A 22,152-nucleotide genomic window follows, 5' to 3' on the forward strand; every position below is an offset into this window, starting at 1 on the left:
GTGAAGAGACGGGGGCAGAACCCAGCAGGCCTACAGAGCGGTTGACTGGTCACCTGAAGGGTGCCGGTTTGATCCCCGGCTCCTCCTAGCGCAAAGGTGTCCCTGAGACACCTCACCCTGACTGCTCCTGACCAGCTGGCCTTCGCCCTTGGGTGAATGTGAGGCGATACTGTAAAGCGCTTTGAGCGGCCACTGGTTAGAGCAGCGCGGTATAAACGCATTCCAGTCACCACTCAGCATGTGATTCAGGAGCAAAGATATGAAGCAAAGGAAACATGGATAAAAACTTCAACACTGCACCACTGGGAGAGCGGTTCGATAAGGGTTTGCGTCACAGCCCAATCTGGGACACTGCAATCCAAAACACGAGAACTAGGTGGTCCTGTCTGAAGCACTGAACCGCAGAGAGACCACAGAACGTAATGACAACTCCTCAGAGGACACAACCTTCTGATATTCACACCACATTTACATTCAGCAGAAGCTTTTATCCAGAGAGGTTTACAATAAGTCCATTAGTCATTAGAAAGAGAAACAACAACATATCTCTGTGGGTACAGTAAGGATGTTCATAGAACCAGGTGCCAAGCACTAACTATCACTAGGTTAACCCATTCCCCGTTTACAACAGAGACAGGAGATGGTCTCCTTGACGACCGGTCTGACCCGGTCTGTAGGATGGTCGTCATGGAGATGGTCTCCTTGAAGATCTGTCTGACCTGGTCTGTAGGATGGTCGTCATGGAGATGGTCTCCTTGACGACCTGTCTGACCCGGTCTGTAGGATGGTCGTCATGGAGACGGTCTCCCGGAGAGAGCGGTGAGAGTGGTTCCCCTCTCCCCCAGGCCATCTGACCAGGGGGAGAGGGGCGGGCCCTGTCCGATGACCCACCTGGTTCCTATGACAACCAGGCAGGTCATCGCCGTCCGTCGACAGAGCCATGACAACACGGCTTCAGTCGGGCTGACGAGGGCCATAGAACACAGGGCGCTAGCGCTAGGAGCTAGGAGCTAGGCTACATCCCCCCACAGAGAGTGGACCTGAGGAACCACCCCTTCAGAATAATGCACCTCTACCACACTGCTTCAAGGTCTGTGAGTGAGTGAGTGAGTGAGTGAGTGAGTGAGTGAGTGTGAACCCCCCCCCCCCCCCCCCCCCACTGACTGAAGATGGAGGAGGGTCTGCCTGTCAAACCCAGCTGCACATCAACCTGCTCCATGCGCCACTCACTCTTTCTGTTGTCATGACAACCACATGGCGCCTCACCTAAAGTGAGCTAGAGACACGACTCGACAAAGACGGGTTAACCAGCGTACCTGAGTGGGCAGCGACTCCGTTATGTGGTCCTAGGGGGGGGGCGCCGTCCCCAAAGAGGAGCCCATGGTCACAGAAAGCTCTGGAAGTCTCAGCTGGCAGCGCCGCCCCGGTGTGGCTCACCTAGGCAACACGGAGCAGACCACTGCGGCCGGACCGGGGGGGGACGGGGGGGACGGGGGACGCAGCAACACTTCGGACTGACGCACAGCCGCCACCGTTGGGTGAAGAGCCGACTTTAACCAAAGTGAATCATTCTGTGTGTTCGTTTTGTGTTTCGTTTGGTTTGAGCTCAGGGTCGACTTAGGAGAGAGGCCGGGAGGCAGCACCCCCGCCCCCCCGGCCGACTTGGCGCGGTCCGTAAAGCCGGTGGATTTGAGGCTGGTAATTGGACTCAGCCTTTAAGACTTTGTTGCCATTTCAGCAGGCGGGGGGGGTATTATTCTGACAAGGTGTACACCCAGTTAACACCGCTCACTGGTAACCTGGGTTACCAGTGAGCTAGGACCAGGAGAGAGAGAGAGAGAGAGAGAGAGAGAGAGAGAGAGAGAGAGAGAGAGAGAGAGAGAGAGCCCCTGTGGTGCCCAGTGTCTCTCGGCCATGAGGACGTTTGTACTGATGAGTGAGAAGAGAAACTCATTAAGGAAAATAAAACTCTTAAGTTAACAACAAAACAACTTTTTCCCCCCCTCGTTTACCCTCTTGTTGACCTTTTTCTTATCTAACGAGGGACCGCATGTGCGCCCCGACAGTCTTTCCGTCCTGTCTCCCCACACTGTCTTTTATGTTTCTTGGACGGGATGTAACTGGTAATTTCGTTGCTCTGTACTTGTGACATGTGCAATGACAATAAAGTATCTATCTATCTAATGATCAGGTCGTCTCTCTGGCCCCTGTGTGTGTGTGTGTGTGTGTGTGTGTGTGTGTGTGTGTGTGTGTGTGTGTGTGTGTGTGTGTGTGTGTGTGTGTGTGTGTGTGTGTGTGTGTGTGTGTGTGTGTGTGTGTGTGTGTGTGTGTGTACCGTCGGACCCCCAGCACCAGGGTGCGCTGGGCGCTCTTCACCATGGCGATGGCCTCCTGCCTCCAGCCCCCCAGCGGGACCCCCCCCACCTGGACCACCTCGTCCCCCACCTGGAGGCCCCCGGCCCCGGGGCCTGCCTCCACCTGGGGGGGAGACAGGTCAGCATCAGACCACCACACAGAGACACACAGAGAGAGACAGAGAGAGAGACAGAGAGAGACACACAGAGAGAGACAGAGAGAGAGAGACACACAGAGAGACACACACACAGACAGACAGACACACACACACACGCACACACACAGAGAGAGACACACACACACACACACACAGAGACAGACAAACAAACAGACAGACACACATACAGAGAGACACAGACAGACACTTTAGAGGCTTCATTGATCCGGGTGTGTATTTCTGGGTCAAGGGAGCATGACACAGCCTTGCTTCACCCCAACGTTTACCTTGAGGTGAAGTGATCCACTGTTTTAAGTGGAACTGGGGGGGGGGGATGTTGAGATGGGACATGACCTCAGTTTTTTTAATGTTAACCTGTAGGCCAAAGGATTGGTACAGACTGGACATTGTGTTGAGGGTGTGCTGCATAGAGTCCGGCTATGAGCTAAGATGGCACAGTCATCCGCATACTGAAGCTCACAGATTTGGCGGGTCTTTGTCTTTGTGTGGGCCTGGAGCCGACGGATGTTGAAGAGGCTTCCATCAAGGCGGTATTCCACATGGACACCGTCTTCATGTCCCATGACACTGTGGAAGAGGCCGGTGATGGCAGAGAGGAGGATGTTAAAGAGCACCGGAGCCAAGACACAGCCTTGCTTCACCCCAACGTTTACCTTGAAAAACTCTGACTGGAGTTCTCCTGTGAGCACCCTGGCTTGCATACCGTCATGCAGCTGCTGTAGGATGCTAAGAAACTTGGGTGGTACCCCAAGTTTGCAGAGGTGTTTCCAGAGCAACTCACGGTTGACGTGTCAAAAGCTTTGCTGAGGTCGATGAAGGCTATGTAAAGGTCTTTGTGATGTTCTCCGCTCTTCGCCAGGAGCTGCCTCAAGACAAAAAACATGTCTTTCGTGGATCTGGTTGAGCACACCTTCTGAGATGTGCTCAACCAATCTGCCGAGCATGATCTTGGCCAGGACTTTCCCTGCGATGGAGAGGAGAGATATTCCGCGGCTGTTGCCGCATACTGCTCTGTCTCCTTTCTGTTTATAAATGACCACGATGTTAGCATCCTTCCAGACCTGTGGGAGGGTCCCATGTTCCCAGATGTTTTGGATCAGGAGGTGCAGGCGACGCGTGAGGATGTATCCTCTGTTTTTGAAAACCTCTGCAGGGATTCCATCGGGTCCAGCACTTTTATTGTTCGTCAGCCCTGCAATGGCTGGCTGGATTTGGAGTAGTCTGGCTGAGCGGAAATGGACAGCGTCTATAGCTCAACGTCGGATTCCACCGCTACTCCTCCCCTTCCTGTTGCTTCCTGTCCGTCGAAAATTGCAAAGAACTTCAAAAGATTTGCTTGCAGCATTTGCTGAGGAAGAAAGAAGAAAGATGTTCTTGCACTATTTCGGATGGACACCGCTGCTGCTTCCCGGGGTTAGCCCCGCCCTAGACGATTGTGATTGGTTTAAAGAAATAAAAACAGGCCAGCCCAGTTTCCCCCCGGATAGACGGCTCTAAATAGCGTGGTTCCAGACCATTCTACTTGCTGTAGTTTGGTCTGGCTTTGCGAGACTAGATTTGGAGTAAAGTGGTGGGGTGTCCAGGTGCATGGTTAGCGGCAGGTCTGGGAGATTATCCAGAATATGTGCGTCGACAAGGTTGGCGTGGTTGAGGAGACTCTCAAAATGATGTGCCCAACCGTCAAGAATCTCGTGGCGGTCCTTGAAGAGTGTGGACCCATCAGCTGATCGGACTGGGGCAATCGCCCGCTTCCTGGGGCCGTACAATGTTTTTATGGCATCGTAAAAGCCTTGAGTGTTGTTGCAATCTGCCAGGTTCTGGATCTCTTGCGCCTTTTGCACCCACCAGGTGTCCTCCATATTCCTGAGGGCTCGCGGGGTTGCTGTTCTTGCAGCAGTAAAGGTGGTTTTAAGGGTGGGAGATCAAGGGCAGGACAGGAGAGCTTTGTGGGCCTCATGCTTGGTTTTTAGCAGTGACTGTACCTCAGCTGAGTTACAGTCAAACCAGTCCTGGTGACGTTTCCTTGGCTGATCGAGCACCTCTACGGCTGCGCTATGAATAGCTTGGCGCAGGGCTGGCCAGTCGGCTGATTCCTCCGGGATCTTATAGAGGTTTTCAGCAAGAAGCCGTCGAAGGTTGTCTTTGGTGGTGGGGCTGTTCAGCGCTGTATGGTTGAGTGTCTTGTTTGGAGCTGTCCTCGGGCCACGGGGCTGAAGGCTAATGAGTAGTTTGGATCTGACCGTGAGGTGGTCAGTCCAGCACTCCCCGCATGACACGGGTGGTGAGGACATCTTTTCTGTTCTTTTGACGGACAATCACATAGTCAAGGAGATAATAATAATAATAATAATAATAATAATAATAATAATAATAATGCCAATGTTTTGAGCGGGGATGCTGCCAGGTGGTCTTAAGCCTGTTCTTCCTGTGCTCTGCACAGAGGGAGAGGAGTCTGAGCCCGTTGTGGTTCATCTTCCCCACTCCACGCTGGCCAGTGACTTTACTCCATACCAGGTGCTCCGTGTCACTCTAGCATTGAAATCTCCCATGAGTATGAGCCTGTCCGTCGCCGGGGTTTTCTGTAATATGGTATCCAGAGCTCTGTAGAAATCCTCTTTGATGTTATGCTTGGCATCAAGCGTGAGTGCACATGCACTGATGAGGTTGGCAAAGCGTTCCTTTGCCAGGGGATTGCACGTCAATATTCGTCCATTGATGCCGATGGGGGATTCCGGAATGCGCTGCAGCAGAATAGACTTCACAGCAAAGCCAACTCCATGATGACGGCGAGTGCCTTCAGGGACCCCCTTCCAGCAGAAGGTGCAGCAGTGTGCGAACGTTCCATGAAGCTTATTTTTATCTTTTATTTTTCGACCGCGAGAGGGGATGCTCCGACGGTTGCGGCTTACCGTCCGGAATACGGGGAGCAGGCAATTTTTGGACCACCTTTTCTAGGTCCTTCCCCATCTCAGGGCTGAGCAGTGTGGGGCTGCTCAGTCGCAATGGAAGCTTACGACAAGACGCGCTGCTCCATCCCACAGTCTTAACGACCATCACTCCATGGCCGCCTGTGTGCATGGTTTAGCGAGATACTCCGAGCCACATCCTTGGCCTGTACCCACCATTCCACAACGCCACAGGACATTTTTTTTGGGGGGGGAGCAAGAAGCTTGCGCATAGGTGAGGATTAAGGTGAGGGTGTGGGTGCGCAGACCTCACTCCCACCATCTTCACATACCAGATTGACCTCCAGTGGCATGAGGGAACCCATGAAAACCTTCGTCTGGCAGGAGTTGCAGGGGGCTGCCGGTGGTCCGGTCAGTTGGACTCCGCCTGTACCTGTCCCCAGGTGGAGGTTTGTTTTCGGGGTTTGCTCCCCTAGCCACTGTACCCTCCCGAGTTAACCCATGTGGCTATGGGGTTGACTTCTTCCGCCTTGCAAGCCGTTTTGGTGGTTCTCACGCCGACCATCTTCCGCCTGCTCCGCCGTTGGGGTCTTTACTATTTACCCAAGCTGGGGCTATTTACCCATAACTGGGACAGTGGTTGACGGGCAACGGGGCATTTTCCACTCACCGATGGGCCTGAATGCCACGTCTCTGGGACCCACTGCTGCTCCGAGATCCTGTACAACTTAGCCTTGGGCCGCAAGGGACCAGTTACCATGTGTGCCACGGGGAGGTGTTTACCAGATCTTGGCAGTGGAGAGGCTGTACCGGCTGAGGAGACTGACGCACTCGGCTCCTCTTTTCGCCCCTGATAACAAAGGGCTATCCGGTGGCAGTAGCTGAGAGCAGAGAGTAGCATGCAGCATGCACTAACTCCAACTACTACTCCAACACTACTGCACAGACGCACACACAGACATACACACATGTCAGCATTAGACACACACACACACACACACACACACACACACACACACACACACACACACACACACACACACACACACACAGTCGTGTAAATATCAATCATAACTATAATATTCAATTATGTACAAATTATATTAGCCTTGTTTATATAATTGCTTTTCACATTAAAAAGAATAGATACATTCTCCCTGTATCTTAAGATTACATCCCTTCCTCTCTCTAACTGGTTAAGATACTTCACATCTGCATTCCCCCTGGAGCCACTGAGTCTGATAATAAGGCCGAGCCAATCTACTGACTTCTTTGTTGTGTATATTCCTTTAACCTTCTTGCAGCCTTGCTTGCAGACATGTCCACATCCCCCATAGTGTATTGCAGTTAACTCTCCCGCCAATCCTAAACTCTCAGATGGTCACTCCCACTTATCTTGGTTACCTGTGTATTCACTACCCACACATGCAAACGTTTCCCTATAATAATCTTGATCACCCATTAGCTCACTGTATGTATCCTTGGTAACTTTGCTGCCTGTCCTTTCCCATGACCATGCTCTAATATTGAATCAAATATTTCGCTGGCCGACGAGTCCTAAAAAGAGGTTTCTCTTCATCACATACAGGTTTTTTTCCAGGGACACTTGAGATGAACTGATGAATTATTCAAACTGAGGCTCAGTAACATGAGTGAGGATGAGACACTAAACACATAGCATGGTTAGCTTCCACACACTAGCCTTTACTAGAGGTTTGAGAAGGAACTTTGGCTCGCATTAGCTGACGCTATCACGATATATCGCCATGACGATAACATGTTGTATAATGGGAGGTCACATGACGTGAAAAGGTATAACAACAGAACCAACATTAGATTCACAGATTGTATGTGTTCATCTCCTTGTTGTTAGTTTAGTCAACATTAACTTTAATTTAACTAACTTAACTGACCTGTATGCTTTGATACTGATAACTGTCAGACAGTCATTAGAGAGACAGACAAACAGTCATTAGAGAGAGACAGACGTCATTAGAGAGACAGACAGACAATAGGAGAAACAGACGGACAGTCATTAGAGAGACAGACAAACGGTCATTAGAGAGAGAGACAGACAGTCATTAGAAAGACAGACGGCCATTAGAGAGACAGATAGACACAGACAGCTCACCTTGGTGATGATGAGCCGTTCCCGGTGCTCTCGCCCCCCCTTCAGGGTGAAGCCCCACGGAGACCCCCCCTCCAGGACCACCTGGACCAGCTCTCCCTGGAGGTCCGAGTCCCCCTGGTCCCGGTCCTGGTCCCGGTCCGGGTCCCGGGTTCCCCCGGGCCAGCGGTCCACCTCCTTCAGCCAGGTCATCGCTCCTGGAACCACAACATCCCGGGTCACGACCTCCTCCTCTCCGTGAAGAACCGTAGAGACGTCACACTAACGTACCGTCTTTAGGATCCCGACCTCCCGGAGTCCGGTTCAGCAGCAACCCCTCCGCGCTCCGACGACCCCCCAGAGACTCTCCTAGAACCCCCGCATGGATGCGCTGGCACCACAATGAACCCGGGTCTTATTCCGCTCCACAGGTGAACCGGGTCATATTCCGTTCTTCAGGTGAACCGGGTTCCTCCATCCTCACGGTTATTTCCAGAACTTTGTTTGCTAAAAGAAAAATAACCACCCGACAGTCACCGGCTCTCCTGCCCGTCCTGCAGAGCGTCTCTACCCGACAACACTACACCCTGACATCATCAGTCCTCCGGGTGATGACTCCCATGTGGTGGAGATATGGTGCAGCGGCGCCCCCTGGTGGACGCAAGACCCCAACGCGCTTGTGTCATTTTTATATATTAATGATGTATAGTAGTTATGTATATTTAATTATACTTTTGATATCAGGAGATAGATTATATGATATATGATATGAAAACTTTATTTCAGACTCCAGTCCATAAATAGCCCAAGACAAATACAATACAAAAATATAAAAAGTCAGTTACAAACATTTCAGCCTCAGGCTGGAGGAATAGCGAGCACAGCTCAGAGTGGGATTTACAAGTAGGCCTACCACAACGAAAAGGATAGCATCATTGTACGCAACTTTCAGCCTCTGCATGCTAGATCTTTTGTAGCTTGACCATAATTGAGCGCAGTAAAGCGGTGTACAATATGCTTTGGCTACCTTCGCCTGTGTTGAACAAAAGCTGAACTTGCGTGCATTGGTGTTTGCTCGGGCGTTTAGTTTGCAGCATTGTCCGTACACATCGTCGTCATTATTCAACTGATCATCTATAAAAATGTCCAAGGTATTTAAACCTTCTAAATACATCAAGAATATTGCCAGACAGTTTGAACGCAGGGAAATGTAGCCTTTTAACCTGCTTGGTTCTACATATTAAAACAGCACTCTTGCTAGCATTATATTTAATGTCCTGTTTTAATCCATACTAAATGCAGATATTAAGGAGTTGTTGTAGTCCAGCACTACTTGGGCTAATAATGACCAAATCATCTGCACACATAAGGTGGTTCATACACCCTGTCTTACAGGCTCTCAATTGCATGGACAATTCATTGACATACAAGTTGAATAAAATTGGAGACAAGATTCCTCCCTGCCTGACGCCATTGCCAACTCCAAATATATAACCAGATAATAAAATAAAAACTTAATTTTTATTTATTTGAAATATGCCTAGGCTACTGGAAAGCTATGTAATCTGTTCACATTAAATAAATAACTCGGATATAAAAGACCCGTTATTTCATAAAATATGCAACATTTCAGTTTGACAAATTATGATTATTTAATCATTAAGAAATAAGCAAATACTACAGACGATGCGGTCTGTGCTATACACCTTAAATACTTTAATGTCTCCCACAGCAAACATGCTGCTTTTGCACTTTGAACTGTGTGTGCCTGTGTGTGTGTGTGTGCCTGTGTGTGTGTGTGCCTGTGTGCCTGTGTGTGTGTGCCTGTGTGTGTGTGTGTGTGTGTGTGTGTGTGTGTGTGTGTGTGTGTGTGTCTCTCTGCTCCACTTCACCGCTTTTACCAAGGGGAGGATAACAGCATCGAAAGAGGTGAAAACCATTATAAATCGGGGCATGTGGAGAGTTTCAGTTATGCCGACGGGGAGATTCTCCGGTCTTGTACACGCCAGTCGGAGGGAGCATGACGTCACATGCGAGACGTGTAGTCTTTCTCGTGTTTTCTCTACAGCCTTTAACTGAAAAATAGCACAATAAACGATCAAACTCTTGGCATATTTTTCTTTTCATTTAAATCCACAAACAACATATGTGTAATCCGGGCCATATAAAGACTGGGACCAGAAGATAATTACTTTCTCTCCATTGAAACCCATACATATTTTTCGATCTCATAGGTCCCATGGGCTCTACCGGAAGGGGTGTGACCTCGCCACTCTATTATGGTCTGTATTTACCACACACGCACACATCATGTTGTCTAGTTTTCTGTCCCCATGGTTCAGACACACACGTCTGCCCGCTATAGTTTGAGACTTACAATTTAAAATTATATTTTTTCTTTATCAATCCCCAGACGAGGACCGTTTAGACGTGCTGCTCCTGAGGGGATTCGATTATTACGATTGGCTTGTTCTTTCCGTGGCTGAACTTGATTAGTTTATCACCTTCGTATTTCAAACATGTTATTGAATCCAGCAATTGACATATTTGGAGGTTATAGATATATAAACTAAAAAGACAACATAATTATGGCTAATACATTTAGGCTTATGATTTAAGATAAACCCAAAATGTTCATTTTGCAGGATATTTTCTATGCACACACACACACACAGTGATATAATGGCAATTAATGGATACCATAATGTGCAAGAAATCAGAATAATTGTATTGTCTTTTACAAAGTAGGGAGACTTCAGCGAGGGGGGGGTGGGTCTTTAATCCACAAACACAGAAAATCTTCACCTGTGATCACCTGTCCCAGATGTTCACCTGTGATCTTCACCTTTGATCCTTACCTGTGATCTTCACTTGTGATCACCTGTGATCTCCTGGGATCTTCACTTTGATCCTTACCCGTGATCTTCACCTGTGATCACCTGTCCCAGATGTTCATCCGCGATCCTCACCCGTGATCTTCACCTGTTCCAGGTGTTTTTTATCCGCTTTGTCTCAACAATAAAAGCTAAAGTGAGGTTAAAGATAAAACATGAGATCCTCCATAAACAAAAGCTGAGGACGTCTGTCTTCTCTGTTTCTAATCATAAACACTTTAAGACAACATCCCCATCCTGTCCCAGTCAGAACCGAAAAGCTGGAGAGAATGTCGTTAGAGAATTCATTAGCTAACCGCTACATAAGATAGCCGCGGGTAACACCGCGGTTAGCTAATGTAGCGGTTAGCTAACGAATAAGTTAGCTAACGCAGAAGTTAGCTAACATAGCGGTTAGCTAGCTTGCTGGCTTAAGTTCATATGGAGTCTCCGTTGGTTAGGACGTAATACATCAACATTTAACATCACTTCCTCTCAACATACTTTGACATCTTTAATACTACATGAATGTGTGCTTTAAGCCCCGCCCCTAAAAGGAAAGAAACATAAGAGAACAAATAACGCTGAGTTTGTTTTCCGATGCAAACGGTTCCCGTGACGGGGCTGATATTTATTGCGATGAAGAGACAAGCGTCAGACAGAACAAGCACTTGGTTATGGCACGGGTCCCGAGAACCGAAAATAAAAACAACCACTCATCGGAAATATTAAGACTTTAAGACCGCCGGCCGGGGGACAAAAGAAACATCGGCTTTTTTCATATCGAAACATGCGTCTGTCACCCGGCAACGGAATGGAAACCCACTAAAAGAAGTCAAATACAAACCAGGCCCGTAATAGTTGTTAAAGCCCTTCAAAAATACATCTCAGTTTACACAATTAACATCACCATGGAAACGAGGCCTCGTTTATCGCCTTCCGTTTGAGAACTCCCAACAAACTTTACGTTTACGAGCTACGAAAGTCGGAAGCGTCTATTATTGTTTTGCACGAAGGGGGAAGCGACTTTGTGGCTGTCGGGCTGAATTATGGGATGGCTCCCTGTGTGGGGGGGGGGTGGTCCCGCCCTAAAAACAGCAGGGGGCGGAGCCTAGTGGTGTCACGCCCCCCTGTCAGTCAAAAGGTTACTAGTAAGTTACGATAACCCGTTCCAAATCAACCTGTAAAAAAATACTTCTGTTTTTCTAACTAAGCGGGACTTTGATATCGTATACATTTATATATCTTTCATATATATAGATTCATGTGTCTACTTTAGTCTAGTGTAGGACTTTGTCTGTGCTTATACTCTGTAGCTTCGAGGGCTTTGGCACCTTGGAACCTTTGGTTCCACGTTCCGGAACTCTCAGATTCAGAATTCTAGAAAGTTCAGGATTTCTTCTTGGTCGGTCGGCGACGTCAAACGCAAGACCCGCCCCTTCCAGGGCTGGCTGCGTGGAGAACACGATTAAAAACATCAACGACAAAACAATAAACCCCGGTTTCAAACCCACAACCCCGTCCAACTACTGAGGCCAAATAAATACTGCTTAGAAAGATCGGAACAAAGGTCGGAATGAGAAGTCGCAACCGCGTAAAACTAAATCTCCCAAATGCTGAATAATGAGTAAAGAATATTGTATTACAGGTAAGAGTATATATGGAGAGGAGCGGAGAAACAAAATGGCGGCCGTGGCGACGGGCCAACGTCAGTTTGTCGTTTAGAACTCCTTCAAGAAAAGAAAAATGGAAAATTCTTCCTCCCAGTCCGGTATTTCTTCCCAGTTCTCCCAGTCCAGTTCCCCCCCAGTCAGGCTCCCAATCCAGCTCCCAGTCGGGTAGATCCTCCCAGTCCTCCCAGTAGAGTGATCATGCTCTGTCTGACCAAAGTCCCTGACTTGTTCCCCTGGCGCGGGAAGGGGGGGCGGGGCTCTGGTGGGCTCCCCCCCCTCTCCCCCCCTGTGGGGGCGGGGCCTCTAGTCGGCGTAGTGCATGATGCTCTCCACGTAGTTCCCGGGGAACAGGCCGGTGGTGCCCCCCATGGTGCCCTCGTACCAGCCGTCGTCGTTCTTCTTGATCACGTAGATGATGGCCCCCTCCATGAAGGACAGCTCGTCCTCCTTGTCCCTCGCATAGTCGTAGATGGCCACCACTGGGGGGGGGAAGGGGAGAGGCAGGGTCCTGAGTGATTTCATTTGACCCTTTTGATGTAAAACATGAACAGCACTCTGTGTCATACGTTGAAATACATGAACAGTCAGGGCTGTCACGATGAAGCCCGAAGGCTTATCCCTGTGTGGCAGGCTGTGGGGTCCGACTCACATCCTGCTCCCTGCTGAGGCCCCTAGACCCGCCTCCGCCCCGTGATTGGTCAGAACCGATGACCTTGACCCTTGACCTGAAGCCTTAACGAGCAGCAGCCTATCGAGGGGGGGCCGAACGAGCTAATCTTTCTCCAGGTAGGTGGGGAGGGGGTCCTCCTAACGAGGGGCGGGCCTCACGAGGAGGGACTCACCTTTCTCAAGGTAGGTGGGGGGGGTCCTCCTAAAGAGGGGCGGGCCTAACGAGGAGGGACTCACCTTTCTCCAGGTAGGTGGGGGGGGTCCTCCTAACGAGGGGGTCTAACGAGCAGCAGCTTAACGAGGGGCGGGGTCTAACGAGGAGGGATTCACCTTTCTCCAGGTAGGTGGGGGGGGGCCAGGGGGGTCTAACGAGCAGCAGCCTAACGAGGGGCGGGGTCTAACGCGGAGGCACTCACCTTTCTCCAGGCAGGTGAGGGGGGTCCTCCTAACGAGGGGGTCTAACGAGCAGCAGCTTAACGAGGGGCGGGGTCTAACGAGGAGGGATTCACCTTTCTCCAGGTAGGTGGGGGGGGGGGCCAGGGGGGTCTAACGAGCAGCAGCCTAACGAGGGGCGGGGTCTAACGCGGAGGCACTCACCTTTCTCCAGGCAGGTGAGGGGGGGCCGGGGGGGGTCCTCCTAACGAGGGGGGTCTAACGAGCAGCAGCCTAACGAGGGGCGGGGTCTAACGCGGAGGGACTCACCTTTCTCCAGGTAGGTGCGGGGGGCCCACGGGGGGTCTTCCTCGGCGTAGGGGTCGCTGTACTCCACTACGGCCGACTCCTCCTCTTCCTCCTCCTCCTCCCCGTCCAGCTCCTCCTCCTCGTACTCCTCCTGCAGGGGGGGGGGGCGGGGCCAGCTCCTCAAACACCGGCTCCTCGGCGGGCGGAGGGGGCGGGGGCACGTCCGAGACTGGGTGGAGTGACACAGAGAACGGCCAATCAGGAGAGGGGACACCGGGGGCGGGACCAGCGATTGGAGGAGAGAAGGGGGCGGGACCGACAAAGGCATCTGTCACTTACGATTCACGGCGAGAGCTAAATCCCCAAACATTAATACCACAACAACAACACAACAACCATTTAACTGTTCAGGAGAGTAGGCAGTGTAGGGAGAGCAGTGCATGCTGGGGTATCATCCTCCTGGAACCACGCATGCTGTGGGTTACCATGGTAACCTTGGGCCCATCAAGAGGAAGGCGGGAGAGATCGTGTCTAAGAGAGTGAAGACAGACCCAGGAAACGTTGTCCATGCAAAGGGAGAGAGAGACGGACGGACGGACGGAGAGACAGACAGACAGACAGAGAAGGAGAGAGACGGCGGGAGAGAGCCAGAGAGAGAGACGGAGACAGAGAGACACAGTCGAGATGGAGGGAGGGAGCTTGACCCATTACAAAGGGAAGAGAGCATGCGTTCATCTGTTCATGCTTTCATCTGTTCATGCGTTCGTTGCACCGTGCGACCACATGGTGAGGCGGTCCTCAAGTCCAGGAGGCGGAGTCTAGGAGGCGGGGACTTACTGGTCTCCTGCACTCGGGCCACGAAGCCCACCAGAGGGAGCTGGGGGGTGATCTGCAAGGCTGGGGGGGGGGGCGGGCCTGACACACACACAGAGAGAGAGAGAGAGAGAGAGAGAGAGAGAGAGAGAGAGAGAGAGAGAGAGAGAGAGAGAGAGAGAGAGAGAGAGAGAGAGAGAGAGAGAGAGAGAGAGAGAGAGAGAGAGAGAGAGAGAGAGAGAGAGAGAGAGAGAGAGAGAGAGAGAGAGAGAGAGAGAGAGAGAGAGAGAGAGAGATATGGGGAAACAGTAACAGAGACAAAAACAGACACGCACATACAAGAGAGACAGAGCGACACACACACACACACACACACACACACACACACACACACACACACACACACACACACACACACACACACACACACACACACACACACACACACACACACACACACACACACACACACACACACACACAGGGAGACAGAGAGAGAAAGTGAGACAGAGAAAGAGTTTAAGTGAGAGACAGACAGAGGGATATATATAAATTTATATAAAGTGAGGTGTGAGGACCCGTCAGAGCAGAACCAATCATCACATGATGAGATCAGCCAGGTGTTGGACCGGAGGCAGAGAACAGATGTTCTGCATCCTGGAAGAACGTCTTCAACACAACAGAGGACTGAGCACTGAGACAGGGAGACTAGAGGTCATCACAGGGAGAGACCGTCTCTATCCTACAAAGTCTTCTTCCACTGATGGAGCCAACACCGACCTCATGAATACAGCAAGCAGAAGGGATTTGTTGGAGCCAGAATGGGTTGCTGCAGGTTTTGTGTTATTGTTATTATTTATGTTAAAGATAAACAAGGTTATAATATATGTAGTTTATGTTTTGCCTTCATTATAACTTAGTTTAATGATATCTCCCCAAAAAAAAAAAAAAAACTCAACAGTTTGCATCTCCATGTTGCTTGAACATATTCAAGGCAGCATAACCCATTTTACAAGAAACAATTAATGTGTTTTTGTGACACCCATGAACCATCTTGAAATTGATTTAGCAGCATCATCCTAAAGCTGGATAAGCAATTCTGTTCTGCAGGAATAAAGTGCATGAACTCAAGGTGTATTGAACAATGAACCATCGCTCTCACACAGACACACAACACAGACAGACGCTTCTATGAACATCCTAACTGTACCCACAGAGACATACTGTTGTTTCTCTTTCTCCTGACAGACTTATTGTAAGTCGCGCTGGGTAAAGCGTCTGCTAAACGCCCAGAGTATAAACACCCCGAGTGTAAACACCGAGCGTAAACGCCCTGAGCGTAAACGCCCGAGCGTAAATGCCCTGAGTGTAAACGCCCGAGTGTAAACGCCCTGAGTGAAAACACCGAGCGTAAACGCCCTGAGTGTAAACAACGAGTGTAAACGCCCTGAGTGTAAACACCGAGCGTAAACACCGAGTGTAAACGCCCAGAGTGTAAACGCCCTGACTGTAAACGCCCTGACTGTAAACGCCCTGAGTGTAAACACCCAAGCGTAAACTCCCTGAGTGTAAACACTCCGAGCGTAAACACCGAGTGTAAACGCCCTGACTGTAAACGCCCTGATTGTAAACGGCCAGAGCGTAAACACCGAGTGTAAACACCCCGAGCATAAACGCCCGAGCGTAAACACCCCGAGCGTAAACACCGAGTGTAAATGCCCCGAGTGTTAACACAGAGTGTAAACACCTCGCAGCACAGCTCCGGTGAGCATGTGTGCAGAGCGAGGCGACGTGGCCCCGGCCGGTACCTTGGCCCTGGGTGTAGTGCGGGCCCCCGTTGAGCTGGTGGTGGGCGGGCTGCCCGGTGACAGAGGAGGGCCGGCGGTAGGGCAGGGACCCCCCCACCGGGGGGCTCTGCACCGTCTGCAGCGGCCGGTTCATCGAGTAGAACTGAGGCGCACCTGGGGGGGGGGGGGGACACACGGACGTTAGCGTATTCTCATCCTCATCATCACATTCTAAAGGCTGAAGCTGGACCAATGAGGCGCCGACACTGAGTCTCATCCACTGAATGGAGGATGAGGTTTGATCAGCAGAAACCAACAGAACAGGTACACCAGCATGGAATGACAGCGGCTATGTAGCGGTAGCATGGTAGCGGCGTGACGACATCCAGCCCGGTGCATTCAAAACACGACAACATCAACAAGACGCAGCCAGGGGCTGGCGATGGATCCATGGCGACTATGGGATGAGGAGGAGAGGCGCGATGGACCGACTGAAACCACGGAAACAGAGAACGATAGTTACGTATGTAACTACGGTTCTATGAATTCCGGATGACCGCCAGAGGCGGTGCTTTAGCACTGGATGTTCCATCTCGCGCATGCGCAGGTCGAGTAATTATACCAAAAAAGTCACCTGTGACACCTGGGTGACCCGAGAAAGTCTATATATTCCGGAGTCACCCGAGGTTCTGTTTCAACTGGATCTTCTCGCGGAATCTGAGAAGTCTGAGTGACAGAGAACTCTGGCGGTCATCCGGAATTCATAGAACCGTAGTTACATACGTAACTATCGTTCTATTTCATTCCTACTGACCGCCAGAGGCGGTGCTTTAGCACTGGATGACTAATACCAAAAAGGTCACGAAGAGTGCTCACTTCAATCAAGGGCTCGAAGCCGCCGACAAGACAGCCGTCGCCACAGGATGAGGAGCAGCGACATTAACCCTGTAGTATCGGGCAAACGTACATGATGAGGACCATGTAGCCACGGAGCAAATGTCCTGAAGTGGAACCCCCTTCAAGGCAGCCCATGAAGTAGCCATACTCCTGGTAGAGTGGCACTTAACGGCCAAGGGCATAGGGAGCCCCTGTGCCCTATAGGCATTCAAGACCACATCCACAACCCAGTGGGAGAGTCTCTGTTTTGACAGGGCAGCCCCCTTCCTGCAGCCCCCGTAACAGACAAAGAGGTTATCTGTCTTACGCAAGCTGGTTGTCGCTTCAACATATGCCCTAAGCGCCCGCACCGGGCACAATAGGTCTGACACTCTTTCTGCACCCCCTGGAGAGCCTGGGGGATTGAAAGCAGCCAACTTGATTGATTGGTTTACATGATGGGGAGACAATCGTTTGGGTAGGAAGGATGGGTTCGGCCAGAGCACCACTCCTGACCCAACTGCGTGCCAGCGCAAACACGCCTGGCTCACTGACAAGGCATGGAGTTCACCGACCCGTTTTGCAGTTGCAATGGCAAGGAGAAATGCCGTCTTCATGGACAGCCACGTCAGGTCTGCCTGACTTAGTGGCTCAAATGGGGGTAGACATAAGGACCTCAGAGCTACTTTCAGGTCCCATGTTGGTGCCCTCAGGGATCGCGGCGGTTGAAGCCTCTGGGCTCCCTTCAGAAACTGCCTGATTAGGTAGTGGGACCCTACCGTCTGGTTATCCACCCTTGCGTGTGTGGCTGAGATCGTGGCCATATAAACACGCAGGGTAGACGCAGCTCTTCTGTTGTCCAACACAGACTGCAGAAAGTGTAGTATCACTACCACTGAGCAAGTCTCCGGAACTTCGCCCCGCGCCACGCACCACTGTGAAAACAACTTCCACCTGTTTGCATAGAGCAACCTAGTGGAGGGTGCCTTTGAACTAAAAATAGTACAGACCACTGACTGGTCGCAAGACGTCAGCAGTGGGTCCTGGCTCTCAGGGGCCACACGCACAGCCGCAGGCGGCCAGGATTCGTGTGCCATATGCGTCCGCCTACCTGAGACAGAAGGTCCTGTCTCTCTGGGAGGCACCAAGGCTCTCCGTTGAGGAGTTTCAGTAATGGTGGGAACCATGGCCTTCCTGGCCAATGTGGAGCCAACAGAAGTAGGCTGTGACAGCCACGCTGGACCCTGTCCAGCGTTGCCAGTAAAAGGGGAATTGGGGGAAATGCATAAAGCAGGCTGTCTGGCCAAGCATGAGCCAGAGCGTCCTGCCCTAGGGGACTGGTCCTCTCCGTCAAGGAGAACCAAAGGGGACAGTGTGTGGTCTCTTCGGAAGCAAAGAGATCCGCCACTGCCCTGCCATACCTGTCCCAAATCATCCCCACCACCTCCGGATGGAGTCTCCACTCTCCGGGGGTTGGCCCTTGGCGAGAGAGAAGGTCTGCCGCTGTGTTCCGGACACCTGGAACATGGACAGCCCTCAGGCTTAGAAAATGGGGGAACGCCCACGGAAGGAGCCTTTGCGTGACCCGCAGGCTCTGCCTCGATCTGGTGCCCCCCTGATGGTTGACGTAGTAGACTGTGGAGGTGTTGTCTGTCCGGACAAGAACATGTCGGTCCCTCAGAACTGGAAGGAAGTGCCTGAGAGCTAAGAACACCGCAAGGAGTTCCAGCACATTTATATGCTCCAGTCTCTGCTGGGCATCCCACTGGCCTCTGACAGTCCTGCACTGCCATACTGCACCCCAGCCGGAAAGGGAGGCGTCCGTCTCCACAACCTCCCGCCGGGAAGCTATCCTCCCTAAGGGCGACCCCGCAATCAGGTATGCCCTCTCTCTCCAGGGTCTGAGGGCCCGAAGGCACCGCCCAGACACCCTGACCATCTTGTGTCTCTGCCACTTGGGGTCCAAGTGGAGACCATTCACCCAGATCTGAAGGGGACGCAATTCCAGAAGGCCTAGTGGGACCACCATGGATGCTGAGGTCAGCATACCTATCAGTCGAAGGAAGAGGCTGTATTCCAGTAACTTCCCCCGCCTGAAGCGCTGTAGCAGCTGCAGAATGGTAGCTACGCGCTTTGGAGAGAGGCAGGCTCGCATGGCCACCGAGTCGAGCACCAGCCCCAGATAGCTCACAACCCGGCATGGTGTAAGGTTGCTCTTGGTAAAGTTTACCATAAGGCCAAGCCGGTCTACATGGCTGAGGAGCATGGCTGTGTCCCTGACCGCCTGCTCCCGAGTTGGGGAAATGACCAACCAGTCGTCCAGGTATGGCAGTATCGCCATACCTGTGGCCTGTAATGGTGACAGGGCTGCTGCTACACACCGTTTAAATATACGCGGGGCCAGAGACAGCCCGAACGGAAGAACCCTGAACTGGTACACCTTGCCCAGAAAAGCAAAGCGGAGGAACCGCCTGTGACGTTGGGTAATAGGGACGTGAAAGCAAGCGTCTTTCAGGTCTATTGATACAAACCAGTCCCCCTGAGCGATAGCCTGGACGACGTCCGCAACACGCAGCATGTGGAAGGGAAGAACCTTGAGGAACTGATTCAGCCCTCTCAAGTCCAGAATGGGGCGAAACCCGCCATCCTTCGGTACCAGAAAGTAGGTTGAGTAGAACCCATCGAGCTGTTCTTGTGGTTCTACTACTTCGATAGCACCCTTCCCAAGGAGGGTGGCTACTTCCTGTCTCAGGACCAGGGATCTGTCGGGATTGGTGACCACGGTAACCTTGATCCCGCTGAAAGTTGGGGGCCGGCGTCGGAATTGGAGTGTGTACCCGTTGGATAGCGTGGACACTATCCAAGGGTCTCTGGTCTGCTCTTGCCAGTAGCTCAGGTGCTGCTGAGAAAAGCGTCCGACGACCGGCCATTGGACTTCAGTACCTACCCCCCCTGCGCCTAAGGGCCCTGGGGGGGCGGCGGCTGGGCGCCGAACATCTTGGCGCCTGAAATGCCACCCGTGGCGCAGAGCTATGGCGCTGGTCAGCCCGTGCTGAGAAGTGCTGGCCCCTCGATTGTCCACCTGAACGAGGTTGAGAGCTATTGGCACCGTGTACCGCAGAGGCCCCCGGCCTAGAATGAAGCAGAGGTGCACGCCGTAAGCTAGCAAACTGCTGGCTAGCCTGGCCAACCTGTACACTTCGCTCCAGGGCCTGAAGAGCAGCTGGCCCAAACGTCTGGCCTGGGACCACTGGAAGAGAACGGAGGGTCCGTCGACACACCTCCGAAAGGGGTGACTGCGCCAGCCAAACCTGGCGGCGCGCCAACGTAACAGTTGACATTAACCTGCCTAGCTCCCTAGTCATGTACGCAAAAGTTTGCAGTGAAGCATCACTGAGGGTCTGTGCTGAAGGATCAGCACCTGACCCACGTATAGTCTGAGACAGCGCCAGAACGATGTGAGAAAGCGAATTCCCAAGACGTCCCACACGGCAGGGCTCCAGAGTGCGCCTAATTTGGGCGCACATGCGCCTAGAATTCGGGGTAGTGCGCCCAAATATTTTATTTGGGCGCACCGGTGCGACTGAAAATGTATCTGGTATAATTATTATTATTTATTTTTTTACAGAGCAGTCTATTCATAATATTGTAATAACCACGGAAGAGACAGTGAATGAAGTATTGATTAGACAGCGATTTATTAGACACCCAATAAACCGTTGGAACACGCAAGACCGGTAACAATAGAAACGCCGGGAAACACACCCGCGAAGCCCAATCCAGGGGCCTGTACTACGAAGCTCGATTAGAGGGTTAGCGAGGTACGTTGAGCTGAAAGCCTGGGTTAGCTGTACCATGAAAGTCGATCTCTTTAAGCGTCACTGTATCACAATGGTGACTTACGCTCGCAACCAAACCTGGTCGGGAGCAAAACGTGGGAGCACCATAAATACTAAAATTTTAGCGCACCAGTGCACCCAAGGAAAAAGTTAGTCTGGAGCCCTGCCACACGGGCAGCAATGTTGTAACTCCTGGTAAGGAGGTCATCTGTAATCCGGCACTGGGGCTGAGGGCAGCGCGCATCGGTTCTCAGAGCCTCGTCCGGGGAGACAACCAGGGACGCTATAGCAGGCTCAATCGGAGCTAACCGGTCCAAGCCATAAGAATCAGCATTGGCCATAGTTGCCAGACCTCTGCTATCACTAGTGTGCTGGGAGAGAGCCCTTGAATCTGGCCAGCATCTATGAAGCTCTGCGATGTACGGCTCAGAGGGGGGCAAAGAGAAAACGGAAGGTTGAGCGGCCTGTGGAAAAAAGGCGTTCACAGGTGCAGATGAAACAGGAGCTTCATCCAACCCCAGTCTTGCCAGGGCCATTCGCACGGCTGGTCTAACAATGTCGCGGCCGGACACTGACCCTCTAGCCGAGCAGCCCAGAGACCCTTGAGCGAACGCCTGAGAGGCAAGGGACGCTTGCTCTTCCTCCTCTGCAAAGAGGCTACAGGACGCAGCTGTAGACAGCATGTCATCCTCTGTATAAGTGGGTTGCGCAGCCGCAGGGGCCGCGGCTGGTACACCCTGAGCTGGTTGGAGGTTCTGTAGGAGGGCTTTAATCTGAGCAACCTCATCCGAGAGCTTATCCACTTGGTTCGCCAAGTTTTCGACCTTACGGGACATCCCGGGGGGTCCCCCAGCTGCCGAGGCACGGCGTCTGGTGCCACTAGGACCAAGACCCGAAGGGGGCAACCCTGGTCTGCCCTCCACCTCAGCCAACCTAGCTAGCCTCAGTGCATGAGGCATGAAACTACAGTTCATGCACGGGTTATCTGACACTGCTTCCCTGAGGTGTTCAACCCCGAGACACGCAGGGCACTGGTCATGGCCATCCTCCGCCTGCAGGGAGGCCATGCAGGCGACACAACTATGGGCGCTTAGCATGTCGGCAAATTAATCAGTAGGCAAGGCAATCAAGCTTTAGGCGAGAGCACCCGAGCAACGACACGACACCCCGACAATAACAGTGACGGCAAGCTAGAGGCGAGAGCACCCGAGCGACGCGACACCCCGACAATAACAGTGACGGCAAGCCTTGGAAACCCAAGCAGCCCACTGGAGAGAAAATAAACACAGGCTAGGCAATCGAGTTTTAGGCGAGAGCACCCAAGCAACGACGCGACAGTCCGACAATAACAGTGACGGCGAGCTACGGGCGAGAGCACCCGAGCGACGCGACACT

General features: G+C 51.9%; 2 protein-coding genes across 5 annotated transcripts in view; both read right to left on the reverse strand.

The window, feature by feature from the left end:
- The window catches only part of LOC132461198 (protein Shroom2-like), a 32,936-nt gene extending 24,556 nt beyond the window's left edge, over nt 1-8,380 (reverse strand). The window contains exons 1-3 of one of the 4 annotated variants that reach the window (XM_060056251.1): nt 7,838-8,380; nt 7,571-7,764; nt 2,336-2,478 (exon numbers count right to left, since the gene is read on the reverse strand). In XM_060056251.1, coding sequence (XP_059912234.1) covers nt 2,336-2,478; nt 7,571-7,759 — 332 coding nt within the window. In that variant the 5' untranslated portion in view covers nt 7,760-7,764; nt 7,838-8,380. Of the gene's footprint in view, nt 1-1,316; nt 1,841-2,335; nt 2,479-7,570 lie in introns of those variants that run through there. The other 3 variants (XM_060056249.1, XM_060056250.1, XM_060056253.1) reach the window with 3 other exon arrangements.
- Nucleotides 8,381-11,008: 2,628 nt separating this feature from the next.
- LOC132460670 (abl interactor 2-like) overlaps nt 11,009-22,152 on the reverse strand; it is a 48,492-nt gene continuing 37,348 nt past the window's right edge. The window contains 5 exon segments of the mRNA XM_060055499.1: nt 11,009-12,571; nt 13,464-13,608; nt 13,610-13,671; nt 14,280-14,357; nt 16,064-16,216. Of these exon segments, the coding sequence (XP_059911482.1) occupies nt 12,396-12,571; nt 13,464-13,608; nt 13,610-13,671; nt 14,280-14,357; nt 16,064-16,216 (614 nt within the window). The 3' untranslated portion in view covers nt 11,009-12,395.

This window comes from Gadus macrocephalus, chromosome 7, assembly GCF_031168955.1.
Source record: "Gadus macrocephalus chromosome 7, ASM3116895v1".
Classification (NCBI taxonomy): Eukaryota; Metazoa; Chordata; class Actinopteri; order Gadiformes; family Gadidae; genus Gadus; species Gadus macrocephalus.